This window comes from Castor canadensis, chromosome 7 (assembly GCF_047511655.1).
Source record: "Castor canadensis chromosome 7, mCasCan1.hap1v2, whole genome shotgun sequence".
NCBI classification, from domain to species: Eukaryota; Metazoa; Chordata; class Mammalia; order Rodentia; family Castoridae; genus Castor; species Castor canadensis.
In genome coordinates, this window is record NC_133392.1 from 132036527 (window position 1) to 132053782 (window position 17256).

Consider the following 17256-nt stretch of genomic DNA (forward strand, 5'->3'; position numbering starts at 1 on the left):
AAGACAGGGAGCTTGTGGGTTATCTAGGGGATACCCAAGGCAGCAGGATGCAGGTCAGATTCAGGAAGAGTACTGAGCTGAAGTTAAGTGTTTGGAAGACCTCAGCATATAAATAGTAGTTGAAATTGTAAGGTAAATGACTTCCCAAAAATACATGTAGAGTGAAAAGAACAGTTGGTCAAAGATAAGAGTCCTAGGAACGATCAAAGTTCAAGGGATGGGAACTGAAAGAAGAGCCTACAAGGGAATGTTCAGAGTGAGAGGAAATAGAAGAAGCTAAAGCTGGGCATGGTGGCTCACACCTGTAATCCCACCTACTCTAGAGACAGATGGGGAGAATTGTGGTTCAAGGACAGCCAGGCCAAGAAGTTAGCAAGACCCCCATCTCAATCAATAAGCTGGGTGTGGTGGTACATGCCTGTCATCCCAGCTATGTAGTAGGTGAAACTCACAGTCCAGACCAGCCCAGGCAAAAACACAAGACCCTATTTGAAAAATAACTGAAGCAAAAAGAGCCAGGGGTATAGCTCAAGAAGTAGAGCACTTGCCTAGCAAGCTTGAAGCTGAGTTCAAACCCTTAGTACCACCAAAAAAGAAGAAAAAGGAGAAGCAGCAGATGGTAATGTAGTGTCAGGGTTACAGAGTATTCTAAGGAGAGCATAGCTGAATATGTTCCAGTATCACAGGGGCTGAGCAGTACCTGCTGAATTGGTGGGTAATTGGTGATCTTAGCAGATTGCTAAGATTTGTAAGCCAAAGGAAAGCCATTTAGAGTGGGGCACTCAGGCATGTTTATCAGCAGACAACTGGAGCTTTCCAAGAAGAAGTTAAGAATATGGGGAAAAGGAGAAAGCAAAGCCTTATGGGAGGAGCAAGTGGTATCAAGGTCCTAGAGAGATGGATCAGTTTTGAGCTAGTGGAGCTACCCCTTCTCTGACATGAAAAAAGATTGGGCAGAAAGAGGAATGAATAGGGAATGTCTTAGGAGTGCTGAAAGATAGGGCCCATCATAAAGAAGATGGGAGGAAATGGATCCAGAAGGAAAAGTTTACAGTTTATATCAGGGGCCCCTGATATAAAAGTTTGCCCCTTTGTAAGAACTATGGATTTCTTCTGCAGTTCTTAGCCTAGATGTGGGGTGAGAAAAGACAGTTTTAGAAGTAATGTTTTATGCTAACTAATAGCATGGTGGGGTGAGCATCAGGGAAACATGCAAGGAAACCAGTGGAGCTAGAGGAAGAGCAATGGACAGGAAGAGCAGTGGAGATCATTGACCACCAGGTCTGGGCTGTGTGAAAGAATCTTGTGGCTGTAGTAGATACAAGTCTCAAGAGAGTCAGAAGTAATGAGAGGCTGGGGTCAGATAAGGGAATATTTAAAATTCTGAAGCAGATTTATCTAAGTGGTGGCAAGAACCAAACAGTGGCTATGGCAGTTAGGTGCCTAAAGCAGAGTGAAGGTGAAACTTGCTGCAGGTGTGGTAATTAAATATATTGCCTTCACAGAAAATGACAGGTATAGAACAGAAGGTGGTACACGAAGTACCAAAAAGTCTTCATTATTTAATAAGGGGAGGTAATCCAGAGATCCATAGATAACAGGCCAGGAAGAACAAATAATTGGGTACATGTTTGGCCTCTGAAGACATGAGTTTTCATAGGAGGATGGTCTGGAAGCAGCAACAGGGAACCAGGAGACTACCACTCCATACCTCCAGCCTGGCCTCCCCAGCTGAGGGATGTGTGAGGTGTGAAAGAACAATAAGACTATATTAGCAAGGCCTGCCAGGAAAGGTGACTAAGAGAGAGACAGACAGACAGACAGAGTATACACTTTCTTGAAGACTGAGACAGGAGACAGGGGAGGAAGCCTGTGCTGCCCTACCAACCCCAACAAATGGCAAAATGGAGTAGAAAGAACTGTCAACTTGGGTCAAGTAGAGGTTGAGGCTGAGAGCTGATTCCAACCTCAGTGCCCCTTCCTTGAGACTTGGGTAAGTTGTTTCACATCTCCCCATATGCAAAATGTTCCTTATGTGGAAAATGAATATGCTGATACTGATCCTGGTTTTTCCACAGGAGTGTTGAAAGGATCAAATGAAAGAAGGGATATGGAATCATTTTGGAAACTAAATCATTCCCCAGGTATGTGGGGAGTTTCTGTTGTTGACATCTTTCCCAAGGCCTGTTTCTGGTAGGGGTGTTTTGTGATAAAGCACCTCTTGTGCATTAACCTCAGATAGCACGGTGGTCTCCTCGGATCTCTCCTCTTCCTTTGGAACACATCATGTCTGCCACATCATGGTATAAACCCATAAGCATAGAAGATTCTATTTGATTGGCTCTAGAATCATTTGTCTCAAAGAATTCAGAAATTGAGTCTAGCCCCTTTCTTATTTCATTAATATAAGAAATTAGGCATGAGTTTGTTAGTCTTGCTTCTGTGCCTCACCTGCTTTAGTCAATCTCAGACTGAAACAATCAGCCTTCCTTGAAGGGCAGTTGCATGGTAAGGTGGGCAGGGAGCCTGAGATAGGCTGACTACAGAAATGGGACTGGGAAGAGTTTGATACCACCTTATCTCCTTCCTGTCTGTGTAGTCTTGGCAAGACATTTCACCTCTCTGGGCCTCATTTCTTTCCTCTCTAAAAAAACATGGTAATACTTCCTTCAAGGACTGTCTTACAACTGGTCTCTGTCACTTTTCTCCTTGCCCCTAAAGTCTGTTACACAGACTGTGAGAGTGAACCTTTTCATTCTAAGTGGTGCATGGTACTCCTCTGCTCAAAACCTGTCACTGAGAAAAGTCAGTGGTATACAAGATGGCATCAGCATCTATGCCACCCTGTCTCCTCCTCCCCCTCAGTACCTGCCTCTCGGGTATTCATGTGGCTTTCTCCCTCGTTCCTTCCATCACCCTGACTTTCCTGCTAACCTTAAATACGCCAATTGTTCTTCTGCCTCAGGCTTTGCTCAGATGTCATCATTTCAGTGACAGCTTTACTGACCATCACAGAAATTACACCTTCCCTTGTGGAGTTTATATTCTAATGGAAGTAGGCTGATAGAGAAACATACAAATAGATAATAATATTGTATGTATGAATCGGCTTAGCCTATTTGGGCTATTACAACAAAATGTCATAAACTAGATGACTTACAAACAACAGGAATTTCTTTTTCCCAGTTCTAGAGGCTGGGAAGTCCAAGATCAAGGTACCAGCAGATGCAGTGTCTGATGAGGACCCACTCCCTAGTATATAGAGACCTTCTTCTACCTACCTGTAACCTCACATAGCCTAAGGCATGGGAAACCTGTCTTGGACCTCTTTTATAGCAAGAGTACTAATTTCATTCATGAAGTCTCTGTACACAGGTGCCAACTCCTAACACTAGCACCTTGGGGCTTAGGCTTTCAGCATAGGAATTTGGGGAAAACACAGATGTTGGGTTGACAACATGTTTGTGCATATGTGTGTGAAATCCTGTTACATACATGTTATATATAATACTGGTATGTGTGTGTGTGTGGCAAATGGTTCAAGGACACGTTCCGATATATACACTGTCTTCCCCATATCTCTTCTATGCTCTTTAGAGTCTCTACGGATAGTCTCTCTCTTAGCATCACAGTGAACTTTTAGAACAGGGAGAAATGACTATCTCATAAAGTCATCTTTCAACTTCTGGTCTACTAGCACCTCTAAAAAGCACTGGGATGGCTATGTTTCTAATCACCCCCCATTTTCGCTAGCTTGCTTCTTCCCCTGATCTGGTCAGTGCCCAACCACAAGCTTCTGTGGAATCTGTATTTGAGAAAAGACCCAAATGTTGAGTCAGGCATAAAGAAAAGATCTGGACAAAGGGCATTCCAGGCAAGTCAGAGGATAACAGCGTGACCTGTTGAAAAAGCAAAATGAAGGCCTATCTCTGAAGCTGATAAGGAGGGGACAAGGCAGGAGGTGCAGAGTGTGAAGAGAGGTAAAGGGAGAAGGGCAATGATAGAAGGCCTCATAGCCCAAGGTCTGTGCAGTAAGGAGTTCAGTTTCCTCTTTGTAGACAATGAGAGGCATGGCAGTAACTGTTCAGAGGGGACCAATTTGATTCAATTACTGCTTTCTAAAGGCTCCACTAGCTCTTTATAAAGAATAGATTACTAGGGTGGTAGGATGGGGCAAACTACAGAATGAGCAATGACAAAAGATACAGTAAATACTTTGAGAGACTATTTCAGGATTAGAACAGAAAAGCTCCATAAAGGAGCAAGTTGTTGAAGCCAAGACCTGCTTAGCCAAGTTGGAGTTTGCTTGAAGAAAAGGAGAAATTGAAGGAAGAGAAAGGGACATTCCAGGTAGAGGAAATAAACATGCAGGGAATCTGTGGCAAAAGATGACCAAAATACAGAGATCCCAAATCCCACAGGAAAAATGGGAAGAGCTACATTTGAACTAAGACAGATAAAAGCTGTAAGCAGAGCACTAAATTGACATTGAGATTCCAGCACGAAGGCAAAAACTCTTCGCTGCCTTAGTGTAACACATTATAGTGAAGTCACCTATTCTCCAGGCCTTGAAAGAGGACTCAGAATATTACTTACCAAATTATTCTCTCTAGTCCCCAAGGATTTATCTCTAATCTTTCTCAGCTCCAGGGTCTCTCTAGAAATGGCCCTCAAAACCAGGGTAAAGATATCAACCCTTAACTTCCTTCCACTGAACCCAAGTGGTCCTCTTACATCATTAATACCTCTGTCTCTGGTTCTGGCTGCATCACAGCCTTAATGGAAAATTCCAAAACTCATACCTACCATACATAACAAAGATTGGACTTTCCCTTTGTGGAAAAACCCTCACTTCCTAGGCCACCCCGGTTCATCTGCTGGTGCTCAAGTGCTGCTTTGATCATCACCTACAAGGCCCCTGAAGGTGCTGGAGAGTGGTGGGGAGCAACCAGCCAGTCCCCAACTGTGATGCAGCTCCCTCCTGTCCTACAGGCTCTGACCGATACCTGGAAAGCCGGGACACCTCCCGATTGAGTGGCCGAGACCCCTCCTTTTGGACAGTTGAGGACGTCATGCAATTTGTCCGGGAAGCTGACCCTCAGCTTGGACCCCACGCTGAGCTCTTTCGCAAACATGTAGGTACCCCTAACCAGCTTCTCCAGTGTTGACAGGAAGTTTTGCTTCTGCAACTTACAGACTCTTAAAGGGCAAGGACTGTTTTTTTGTTCCAGGTCCCTTAAAGTAGAATACAGGTGGCGCCATAAAACTTAGAAACAATCTCTGGGGTCTCAAAAAAAACCTCACTGAACACTGTGTTTACCTCTTTTAGTGCAAGATCCTGTTCAGCACATTCACCCTGGGAGTGTACCCTATGGCTCAGGCCCAAGCATAGGGCTCTTTCTCTTCCAAGGATTGCTTGCTTTCCCACACACCTGCCGTGGCATGGGAATCAGGGACCTCAGCCCAAGTTAAAGAATTACTTGCAAGTGCCCCCACACTCCCTCCCAACGTCTGCATGCCCCTCTGTGAGCCTTCAGTGTCTCTTCAAGGGACCATTTGACTCCATGGCCAGGCATTGCTTCCAACCTCTGTTCTGGCCATAATCCTGCTTTGGGACCCCAACCCATATCCTCACATCTATTGCTCCTTGGTGCTACTCCTCTATGGGCACTCAACAGGTCTGCTGCCTGTCACCAGTCATGTAAATCTTTCATACCACGTGGATTTGCTGAGACAACAGAGCAGACCTAAAAGGGCTCACATCTGCTCTGTGAGTCCTGCCTTTGGCCCAGCTCACACAGAGGGGTCTCTGCTGTTCAAGAGGGGCAGCAAGTCTCAAAACAGCTAAGGTTGAGGGGCAAGGTCAACACAGGCTATATAGGTACACTAACTGAGAGGCTCCTGGGAGAGATGGTGTTGAGCTACTCTCAGAGACTCAGAAGTTGGAAAACTGGCCCCCAGGCAAGCAGTGAAGGAACATGGTATGAGCCCAACCTGTTGGGTTCAGCGATGTGTATCTGGGAGGAGGGTTGCTTAGAATCAAAGGCAGGACAATCAGGCTCCCTGGTTTCTGCAACCTGACTATACTCCATATGGTTGGCACTTCCATGGATGGCCTTTAGCCAGAACCTGAGGTGATCAGACCAACCAGACCTCTAATGGCACCTCCTCTTTCACTTCTGCCCTTCCTCCCCCACCCACAGGAGATCGATGGCAAGGCCCTGCTCCTGCTGCGCAGTGACATGATGATGAAGTACATGGGCCTGAAACTGGGGCCTGCACTCAAGCTCTCTTTCCACATTGACCGGCTGAAGCAGGGCAAGTTCTGAAGAGAAGTTCAGAAGCCTATACAACTGAGCAATCAGGGGCAGAAGAGGCAATTCTTCTCCCTGGAAGGAGGCCACCAGCCCACTCCCAGGTGCCTCAGCAGGGCTCCAAGCCACCTCAGGACTCCAGGAGACCAGGGAGCCACCACTGCTGCCCCCTCCTGCCATGATACGTCCTTCCATGAAGGACAGAGGAGGGGAGTGTGTGGGACCAGGGCCAGCACTTCTCTTCCCCTCAGCCCTCCGTGGCTCCCAGGTTCCCTCTATTTATTTCTCAAGCCTGACTGGCCTCTCACCAGGAGTTTAAACCGAGCATCTTGCAAGTGATGAAGGAAGAGGCCAACCCTAAGGCCTTGGAAGACCCTCGCACACAGGCCCGCCACCATCTCCTGTGCTTGGTGTGGCATCCCATGGGCCCCAGCTACTACCTTCTCACCAGATCCCCAGACTTCAAACTCATGGTGCAAACCTCTACCTTTAAAAAAAAAATTTATTATTTCTGGCACTTGGGCAAACCCCTCTGGTTAATGCTCATCTTACTCCAGACACTGAGTTTGGGGAGGAGGAAGACCCCTGCCCTGGTCCCAAAGAGGCCCTGTGCAGGCAGGCTTGACCCTTTCAGAGGGTAATGCCCCTAGAGCATGTTCTCTTTGGAATGGACTGACCCGCACTGCTTGCTCCGCATAGGAGGAAAGGATCCCGTCATCCTCCCTCTCTTGCCTCACAGTGCCCTTTATATTCCTGGGCCTCATCTGTGGAATGGCAGCTCTCCTCCCTCGTGTCCTCACCACAGCTCTTTGCCCTGGCCAGAATTGCTGCAGAAGATTGGGCCCAATGCCTTTAGGCCAAGAAGGCCCAAAGCTGGGGAGGGAGGGGCCTCCAGGCTGGAGTGGCTCTGCCCCTCCGCTTGCTTGTGTGCTTCCTTGTAAGCAAGTTAGCAGCACTGCTGCTCCCGCTGCCATCTGGACTATTTTATGTCGATTTGTTTATAAATAAAAAACAATACAGATGCTAGTGTCTCTTTAACCAGTTGACAGCCAAATCACTTTGCACCTAGTGAGCAGATCACTCCACTTCTCTTGGCTTTGATTTTCTCCTATCTAAAATGAGGATCCCCAAATAGAGGATTCTTAAGAGCTCCTCTGATCCCAGAAATCCTAAAGAACAGGCTTCTTCCATGTGCCCCAGAGCCAGCATTACATAGGCTCCTGGGAAGACAGCCCGAATCCAGGCTCTGTTTTCAAAGGGCTTTGATCTGAATAGCTGGACTGTGGTGAGCAGAAGCAGTATGAGGGTTGGCAACCCCGTGAACCTCAGTAGCTGGCTTCCTTCTCATCCTTGTGGGGTAAAGAAAGTGGCGGACCAGGCCTGCACTGTACCCACTGCACTGACCAGGGCAGCCCTTCTAACCCAAGACCACACATCCTGCTCATACTAAGGGTGCAGGGTTTGCAGATGGTGGAGAAGGTATAGGGAGCCACAGCTCAGGGCAGTGTAACCTGAGCATAACCATAACTAACACTTTTGTATCACTTCCCACGTGCCACACAAACTTCTCTACCTGGATTAGAATCATCTCCGTCTTCAAACTCTTATTATAGATGAAACAGGAAGTACCAAGCAGGGTTGGAAGCCAAAGAAATCTGACCACAAGGCTCAATTCTAGCAAGACTAACTATTGCTGTGAGTCTTTGGATGGGTCCTTTTACTCCTTTGGGCCCAACTGGCTGTGAAACATTTGGATAAGGGGACTTCTGCAGGCCCTGCCAGCTCTCAACCAGTGACCAGTTCTGAAACTTGTCAGCCTTTCCACTTAGTCATTTCATGGTTCTAACAGTGATCACACTGAAGCAGTCAGGGTCAAGGTTCCAAACTAGAAGAGCTCCCATTTTCCATAGACTCTTGGCAATGGGGCTCTGGTAGACTGCCATTCATTCTGGGTGCTCCCAAAGAGGGCCTGACTGAACCCTCATGAAAAACTTTTGAATGTGATTCTTATTACCAAAGAGACCCAGGACTGAAGCCAGCACCAGTGCATGCAGGCAGACAGGGGTGCTGGACCTTGTGGAGCAAAAGGACACACTCTCCCTTCCCTCCCGTCACCAAGAGTGCACAACTTACTGCCAAGCGGTTTGGGAGGCTTTTTGTGCCAAGTTGTTTATGTACCTTATTTCATTTAAACTTCACAACACCCTACAGGATAACTACTACATTCCCTTATCATAAAGCTTAAGAAATCAAATTACTTGCCCAAAACTCTATAGCTAAGAAGAGGTATGATACATCACGCTAGCTGCCACTCCAAGCAGGAGCCTCTGCCTTATATCCTACTAACCATTCCCACCCAAAAATCCCAAGGCTGGGTGGCACAGGATTTACTTTGAAGCTGTCAGATAGGAAACAGCCTGCCTGTGGGACAGCATAACAGCCCTCTGGGAGGGGGAAAGAGGTAGCTCTTACAGAGGCCACAGTCATCAGGAACTTCCTTCCTTGGCTACCCAGGTGGCAGCTCAGGTGCGAGAAATGAGACATCAGGGAAACATGGGGTTCGTTTGGCCTAGAAGCATCATTCCTCAAGGGAGCTGACTGAAACAACACGGTAGGCATCACTTTCAGGGTCTGTAAGGGACCTGCTTCCTTGAGCATTGCAGTTGGGAAGCCACAGTTCACCCACAGGATTCCAAGTCCACATATTTACCACTGGGGGAGTCATTTTTAAGGACTTCCTGTGTGCCACACAAACTTCTCTACCTGAATTAGAATTGTCTCGGTCTTCACAACAAACCCATTTATATTATAGATGAGACAGGAAGTGCCAAACAGGGTTTCCTTAAAACAGTTGAAACTCCACTTAAACCTGGTTTCCAGGTGAACAGAACTAGGAAGGTAACCAAAGATCAAGTCTACAAGAAGGGAGGGGATTTGTTAACCTTCTAACTTTTCCAGGGTCAGAATTGAATGTCATTTAAGAAAAACAAAGCCACAAGTTAAACCCTTAACTTGTAAGATTGTTTCACAAAGCCAGGCCTTCCAACAGTTGTCAAAAGCAGTGGGACTGGCCTTGTGCAAGCTCTGTGTCACATGCTGCAGCACTGTAGAGGCCACAAAGCAGTAAGGCATATGGGAAAGCAGGACAGCAAAAGAGGGACAGAGGTCTCATGACACCAGTTTCATGCCCCCACACTCCCCAACATTGTGACATAGGTGCCCAATACGGTGTTGTGGAAGAAAATAGCAAGTACTTCAGGGAACAAAGCATGAGGGGCCGGGCTGCAGCACAGTGGGAGGGCACTTACCTAGTATGTGTGAGGACCTGGGGTTCATCCCTCATACCACAAACAAAAAAAAGTAATGGAAGAGCTAAGGGAAAGACTGAGCATTTCTCTGGAACTTTCCACGCTGCTTCCCCATTTTTGGCTCCTCCTACCTGCTGGCTAGGTGGTCCATGTTTCTCTGAGCTCCATTGTCCAGACCATTAGTCCTGGGCAGCAGTGGACACATTGCTCCAGCTGTCAGTGATGGATGCCACAATCCCTCCTCAAGAAGAGTCTGAAGGTGACTCCTCCTATGACTAAAGCTGAGAATGTGGAAACCTTAAAAAGAGTCCAAGTGCTCCCCTGCCCCTGCTGGCCAGTAAGAGCAGGAAAGCAATGACACCCAAATCAGTGTGGCAAATCTCATGTTGAAAGGCTTCCCACTAGCAGGGCTCAAGATGCAGAGGGAGGATGCCTCTGGTTGTGTTTACCTATGTCATCCACCAGGCTACCTCTCCTGGCCAGCTTTCTTTCTACAGTCCCTGCACGACTTGAGTTAACCATCTCAAAACAGTGGCAGCCCTAGTTGTGCAGTTGCCATGAGAGCAGATCACAGCTGGCAGAGACAAGGAGAACTTGAAGGCAAGCAGGGGAAGTCAGGGAGAGCTCTGGCTGTTGTTCAATGACCCTCAGAGCTGAGGAGACAGCCAAAGCAGACCTGACTGCAGGGGTGGACTAGGACACGGCACCTGCCTGCTCTCCCCAGAGCCTCACGCTGACATCCTTCAAGGCTGGAGCCTCCACACCATCGTTACTTTAAGCTTCTGCCTCCAACCCTAAGGACAACAAAACTTCAGGAACAGCTTCAGAATGACTTCACACAAGGAAGGCCCTTCTCTACATTGTCAAGCAGCTGCTCTATTGACGCATCCCCTGCAGCCCCCCACCCTCATTCCCCATATTCAGGGCTTCCAGAGTAGTGTGGGAAAGTGTGTAATGAAAAGCACTCACCTGCCCCACCAGGAACAAGCTCCTGCATTCACAGAGGCTGTGCATCACCCATGTTGTAGCTCCCATCCAGCAGCAGGTAATGACCCTGTCCCTCAAAAGAGAGGGCTATGCTTCACCAATTTTTTAGGACTCTTCCAGACAGCAACCTCTGTTCCTGGCATAAAGAAGGGCCTGGTTTCAGGGAGAACCCTGGATGCCTCCCTGTGCATTTTGGTCCATCCTGTGAGCAGCTGGGCCCTGTCAGTGCTCAGTGGAGCCCAGGGTTGGTAACTAAGGAGGAAGGTGGAGGCTTTACACAACACAGCTGGAAAGGGTGGTAACTGGTGTTTTGCGTGGTCTCTGGGATCTGGAGAGGCATTACACAGGGAGGAAGCATGTCTTCAGTCCGTGGATTCTGGAAGCTGCCCAGAGGGAGCCCATGGCCGAGCTATGTGGGTAGACAGCTGTATCTGCCCACAGAGTATGGCAAGGCCCACGGGAGTTGAGGAGTGGTGTCCGTTTGATATCCTCAACACTGCCTGCCTGTGGCTGACCCAGAAGGCATTGTTGGCCCTCATGAGATCACAGAGGCAGTTGCACAGGCCCCGCCCACTTCCTAGGACCCTTGTTCTCACTGTCTCCATTGCCAAGGAGCTAGGAGCTGCTGGTTGGGGGTTAGGGGGTTGTGGGAACTCAGGGATGGCACCTCCCATGCCCCACCAGGAGCCAGCAGAACATGAAGGTCATAGGCCTCCTCTTCGCTACTCTTCCTGTTTGCCCTGAATGCCCCACCCCAGCCATGGTGACTCCCAGGCCCTGACTGCCTCAAAGATGCAGGCTGGTGGTGCTGCCACCCAAGCTGGAGGCTGGGGGTGTGGGGATGAGTGGAGGGCTGGGGTGTGCATCTGTGGCACAGCTCGGGAGTGAGGTTCCTGGCCTGGGGGCAGAGCACAAGGGCCCAGCTCTGACCCCGTTCTGAGCCTCCTCAAGTTATATGTATACATGCAAGGCCATTTTTCGGGGAGGGACCATAGCTTTTACCAGTGTGTCAAAAAGTATAAGAACCTAGCTCTGACTACTTTCAGAGTCCCTGCTGGTCTCGCAGGGGTTTTAGTCCAGATGGGGAAAAGCAGCCATGGGTCTTAAGCTAAGGCCTCTTTTCCCAAAGTCCTCTTTAAAGAGTCTCTCTTATGCCTGGAAATAATAAAAAAATTCCAGTTGGCAGAAAATTCCAGGGGCAGTTAGGAGGCCCCTAGCCTGTGGATCAGGGAGGGAAGATAGGATCCCTGGGGCCATCAAGAGAATATGGGGGGACCCTCAGAGTACTGAGTTCTGATCCCTTGCACCTTTGAGCAAATCCCAATTGCCCTAAGCCTCAGGTGGGTGGCAGGCCTCTTCCTGCTGGCGCTCTGTCCTCCCTCTCTCTGGCCCTGCCCAGCTTCTGCTAGTCTGTGAGCCTCCAGGAGTCTTAGCACCCCTAAATCCCTTGGGAGGCACTGGGCCAATCTGAGAGCCCAACCTGAGGAGCAGCCAGCAGTGAGGAATCTGGATCCCTTCTGAGAAAAACCCGCCATGACCCCCAGGAAGAGCCCAGAACAAACACTGATGTGGGAGCCCCTCCTGGAACCCCAGGGCAAGCAGCCTCTGCCAGATCTCCCCCAAGAAGAGTCCCTGCCGGAGGACTTGGGCCTCAAGGCAGTTCCTAGCACACATACTCTCTATGTGGGCCACCTGAACCCCCAGTTCTCAGTACCTGTGCTCGCCTGCCTGCTACGAGACACCCTGGAGCGGCTCGAGCTGCCTGTGGCTCGGGAGCACATCGAGGTGGTGAGACGGCCGAGGAATGCCTATGCACTAGTGCGGGTAACCACCCAGAAGGCCACCATGGCCTCCCTCCCCTGGCGCCTGCAGATGGCCTTGGAGGAGCAGCTGATTCTGAAAGAGCTGACGGCCCGCGGGAAGGAGCTGGTATTGAGTGAGAGCCGAGTGCCCCTAAGCCACAGAGAGGTGAGTGGGACTTCTTCCCCAGTGATCCCCGAAGGCACGCCGTGGGAAGCGGCCAGTATGAGTGGCTGAGGAGCTGAGGCACAGGGATGAGTCTGCAGACTTGGCGCCTGCTAGTCGGATGACTGTCCACCTTCACCCTGAGGGAGGCTGGCCCTTGCACACCTCTAGCCCGAGCTTGTGTGAAGAAAGTTCACAGTATAGGGCTCTTCCCTGGGCACTTTTGCATCCCACCCTCTGGGCCCAGAAGGTACTGGATGTACATGGATCCTGATTTTCTCCTTAGCCCACCTCATTTAAACAATATCCACTCTGTGCCAGGAGTGAGGCAGACTCATGGCCCGAACCTGCCCTCAGGGAGCCCTCCATCCCTAACCAGAGCAGACCAAACAAAGCTAAGGTGGCTGTGCAAAGACACAGCGGGCCCTCACCTCTCACTGGGGTTATATTCACAGGGGACATGAAATCCAGGCTTGGACTTAGGGAATTTGACAGACTCTGGGCGGAGGGAGAGGGGACATTCCAGAAGGAACCAGCGTGCAAAGGGACAGGGTGGATGGAATGTTGTACTTGTAGGGCAAGGCATTTGGTGTCCCTGGAGCTCCGGTTATAGACTGCAGGGGTTGCTGAAGGAGGAGGCTGGGCTAGAAGGTAGGGTCGAGGTCATCATTCTGTAGCCAAGGCAGAACTGGCTTTGTCATAGGTGGGAGGCTACCGTACAGATAATCTTGGTGTAACTTCTCTTTGGAGTGCAAGCCCATGGTGTCTGAACTGTTGTGGAACTAAACACCTTTCAATTCGTGTGGCTACTTTTGTGCTTGTAGGAGACTTCTATTGTGTTTTGGAGACTGTATGTTCATCTCCTATGGGATGCCAGTTGCTGGGATGGCAGAGCTGTGCCCCTCATCTCCATGTGCCAGCCCACACTGAGCACCCAGTCCTGGAGAGGCAAAGGCAACAGGGAGCCAAGGAAAACTTTCTAGGGGAGTGGACATTTGACTTGCAGTAGGGCTGGTAAGGAAGATCCAAAGAGGAAGTGGTGAGGGGTGACTGGCAAGGCCCAACTGGGGAAGTGGCCACGAGGCTACACAATGCCCTGGGACACATGAGAAGCCATTAAGAGCACTCAGGGGGGGACAGAAGAAAGGTAGGACTCAAGACAATGTGTCAGTGGCCCAGGAAGCAGCAAACAAAGGTTCCAGGTAGAACAAGAAGAGGTTTGGGTCCCTCAGTTCAGGGACCTGCAGTTCTACACAGGAAACTCAGGCACTCAGATATCACCTGGAATCATCAGGCCTAGGCCTCAGAGGCCTATCTGCAACAGGTGGGAACAGACCGGCCTGCAAGGTGTGCCAGCTCCCACCCCGGAAAGGAGCAATCTCTTCTTACCCACCCACGCATCCCACAACCCAGTGCCTAGGAAGAGCTCAGCCTAGTGGCTACTTTGGACACTTAATCCAGCAGGTTGGCCTCACCTTGGCTGCAGGAGGGTGGGCAGAATTGGGTCTGTCAGCCTGGAAGGGATGCATATGGGAGCTGGAGCCCAGGTAGGGGTATAATTAAGGTCTGGCAGTCTGTTTCAGGCAGGGGCTCCTGACTTCTGCCTGAGTCCATACACTCTGGCCTTGACTCCTACCCCAGCAGGAGGAAGACAGTGGCCCCAGCCCTGGCCCCAGCCCTGGCCCCAGCCCAGGCTTCAGCCTCCGGCTGCCAGCCTGGCCTGCAAACCGCTCACCTAACCTGCGCTGCACTAGGCGGCGGCAGATTTTCCAGAACCAGCCCAGAGGTGTGCAGTCTGACAGCGCCATTGAGCACCAGGAGATCCTGGGCCAGGAGCGGCTATTCCAGGGCGCCTTTCTGGGCAGCGAGACGCGGAACGTGGAGTTCAAGCGGGGCAGTGGTGAGTACCTGAGCCTGGCCTTTAAGCACCACGTGCGGCGCTATGTGTGCGCCTTCCTCAACAGCGAAGGTGGCAGCCTGTTCGTGGGTGTTGAGGACAGTGGCCTAGTTCAGGGCATCCGCTGCAGCCACCGTGATGAGGACCGTGCCCGCCTACTGGTGGACTCCATCCTGCAAAACTTCAAGCCCCAGGTCTTTCCTGATGCCTACACTCTCACCTTCATCCCAGTCATCAGCACCTCCACTTCCAGTGTGCCTCTCAAGGTGATCCTGTGGGACTGGCAGACCTGGCATCTGTCATCACCCAGCAGGATGATAGCCCATGCTACAGAGTTGAGATGGGGGGAGGAGCGGTGGAGGGGAGGAGCCCTCCAGGCACCTTAGGGAGCCAGGGTACAGAGCAACCTACGCTGGACTGGGGCTGCCACCGTCAGGTGTGACACTGCCTGAACTGCTATTGCCCCTGCCAAGGTGCTCCGCCTGACTGTGCACACCCCCAAGGCCCAGAGTGAGCCACAGCTGTACGAGACAGACCAGGGGGAGGTGTTCCTGCGGCGCGATGGGAGCATCCAGGGCCCACTGTCCGTCAGTGCTATCCAGGATTGGTGCAGGCAGGTGAGGTGGCCCAGGCCCCTCCAGCCATTCACTGAGCAGACTTCGTGCATCCCGGGGTCCCGTGGGAGGGCTTAGGCAAAGGGAACCCCATCTCCTCCCTTACTGCACTGCATGGCTGGGGGTAAATATCCCAACAGACTCCTTTTAAAGGTCTGTGTCCTCTTTTCCACAGCACCTGACACCCCACCTCACCCTGCTTGGGTGGTTAAGGCTCTACCGTCGAGTGGTCAGGGAACAGGGAGACTGGAATATTGAGGAGTGGAAAGGAAATCCCAAGGCCTGTGTACAGTATTGGGGGGCAGGGGGAGGGACCCTGCAGAGAGGAGCAGAGGACAGCTGGACTCGGTTCCAAGGAGAAGTCTTTTCCAGAGGAAAAGGAAAGCAGACAGAGTGAGCAGGACATGGCCGGATGGTCAGCCTGTGCCTATCCTGGTGCCTGGGAGGCTGCCAAGAATAACTCTGTCCCAGGGTTCTACCAGCTGGTAACTTCAAGCAGTCAGGGCTGCTTGGTCAGAGGTGGCAGCATGACCAAAGCCCCTCCCCCAGGGGCTGCGGGTCCACCCCAGGGGAAGGATGGACGGTCCAGGATGTCAGCTTGGCCACCTACTTCCACACTGTCCCCTCAGAAGTGGACGATAGAGCTGGGCAAGCTGGAGGAGAAGGTGAAGGTGCTGACGGCGGAAAAGGAGCAGCTCCAGCAGCAGCTGCAGCACCACTGGCCTGTGTCATGCACCTGCTGTGTCCTGTGAGGCCTACTGCAGGCAGGCAGCGCTGTGCTGGGCTCCAGCCACAGCAATGAAATGCACCTGGATCGCGGTGTGGACGGGAGTTCGGGCCTCCTCTCTCCTTCAGCTCTGCACACACTGGAGCCCACATGACTTCGCCCTGGAGCAGACCCCAGGAGTGTAGTTGAGAAACTGCTCTCCACACATCCCCAAAGAACCCGGCCAGAGTCACACTAGGGCTGAGCTCTACGAGACTGTCCCTCTTCTAAATGCTCCTTTGCTCAAGCTGGGTCTGTGGCTCCAGTCGGCTAGACAATGCCAGGAACACTGCCATCTTGGAAGGCCCTGGGCAGCCAGCAAGAGTATTTAGTAAATACGCCAAGACCTCACCCGACTCGATGGAACTTGTGATTGTCACAGCTCCTAAATAAATAATTGCATGCACCTGGAATAAAAGGTTATTTTTAGGACACTTGGTCACCTGGTCAGATGCTGCTAAATCATGATTCTCATGCCCAGCCCACCTCTGCCCAGAAGGAAGAACCCACTCTGGGCTCCTAACCACACAGCACTATGGAGGATAAGAGCCCAGCCAGCCAGCTCCCAGTACAGCTGTATCTTAAAGACAAGGTGCCTGAGGCAAAGTGATCACCTCTGCTTGTTTCTTCACCTATAAGACAGTGACAGTAGGCAGAGGCATTTTTGTCAACATCAGGCAGTGCCTGATGCTGGCTATGGCACAGAGCAGCACCTGCATAGAAAGGGCCTTGACTCCTATTCCAAGCCTCCTCAGGCCCCTGCAGGGGATTCCTCCTCTGGCCATTCTCCTGCCCTCCACTAGCAAAGCCCCACCCCGACTAAATGCAGAGTTGGATGCCTCCTGTTCCCTGGGGCTCCCCTGCCTGGGACCCTCTCCTTCAGAAGGCTGCATGACTCAGATTTCCTCTCTGCCTTCAGGTCCATGTTCCACCTTCCTCCCCAACTCCCATTCCTCCCTAGTGTCTCCCCACTAAAACGCATGCTCCAAGGGATGGGGATTTGGTCTACGTTCAGAACCTGACACATGGCAGGCATGTGGTGGGTGACCAATAAATATTTCCTAGTGAAACAATCAAGGATACGCCTACTAAAGTTGCGGCCTGAGCTACCAGAAAATCATGGAATCTTGTCAAACAGCATTTTGCAGGCCCGGGGTTCCTGGGAGCAATTCAGTTGTTCAGCTCTCACTTCTTGGTCAAGAAGCCCTTGGCCACATGCATGAATCAGGCACAGAAGGGCTTTGGAAACCCAGCACCCACCTCCATTCACCCTTCCTAAACCAATCACAAATGCTGGTTACCCCACATACCACACAGGACACACCTTGGCTACCACTCACACTGGTTACAGGGGCCAAACGTGACCATGGATGCTCATTATCTTGACAGGTCATCAAACTAGTGT

At 50.9% G+C, this 17256-nt stretch overlaps 2 protein-coding genes across 20 annotated transcripts in view; both read left to right on the forward strand.

Moving 5' to 3' along the window:
- The window catches only part of Scmh1 (Scm polycomb group protein homolog 1), a 177611-nt gene extending 170275 nt beyond the window's left edge, over window positions 1-7336 (forward strand). For all 15 annotated transcript variants that reach the window (XM_074080451.1, XM_074080442.1, XM_074080443.1 and 12 more), the window contains 3 exons: window positions 2079-2144; window positions 4993-5135; window positions 6204-7336. In XM_074080451.1, coding sequence (XP_073936552.1) covers window positions 2079-2144; window positions 4993-5135; window positions 6204-6329 — 335 coding nt within the window. In that variant the 3' untranslated portion in view covers window positions 6330-7336. The remainder of the gene's footprint in view (window positions 1-2078; window positions 2145-4992; window positions 5136-6203) is intronic.
- A 4402-nt stretch (window positions 7337-11738) lies between these two features.
- On the forward strand, window positions 11739-15837 carry Slfnl1 (schlafen like 1). 5 transcript variants are annotated; one of them, XM_020167986.2, is made up of 5 exons: window positions 11739-12581; window positions 13781-13791; window positions 14219-14737; window positions 14945-15088; window positions 15715-15837. In XM_020167986.2, exons 1-5 carry the CDS (start codon window positions 12143-12145, stop codon window positions 15835-15837), a joined length of 1236 nt encoding a protein of 411 aa, XP_020023575.1. In that variant the 5' UTR covers window positions 11739-12142. The 5 variants fall into 5 exon arrangements, with proteins under 5 accessions (XP_020023575.1, XP_073934063.1, XP_073934060.1 ...); XM_074077962.1 differs by lacking the exon at window positions 14945-15088; XM_074077959.1 differs by lacking the exon at window positions 13781-13791 and having other exon boundaries at window positions 11739-12577.
- The last annotated feature ends 1419 nt before the right edge of the window (window positions 15838-17256 follow it).

What these genes read in the sequence shown, in the direction of transcription:
- Slfnl1 (XM_020167986.2), top strand. Translation starts at nt 12,143, where the DNA reads ATGACCCCCAGGAAGAGCCCAGAACAAACACTGATGTGGGAGCCCCTC. An exon ending in CTTCCAGTGTGCCTCTCAAG is followed by an intron (nt 14,738 to 14,944) that starts GTGATCCTGTGG and finishes GCCCCTGCCAAG; the next exon opens with GTGCTCCGCCTGACTGTGCA. An exon ending in TCCAGGATTGGTGCAGGCAG is followed by an intron (nt 15,089 to 15,714) that starts GTGAGGTGGCCC and finishes CTGTCCCCTCAG; the next exon opens with AAGTGGACGATAGAGCTGGG.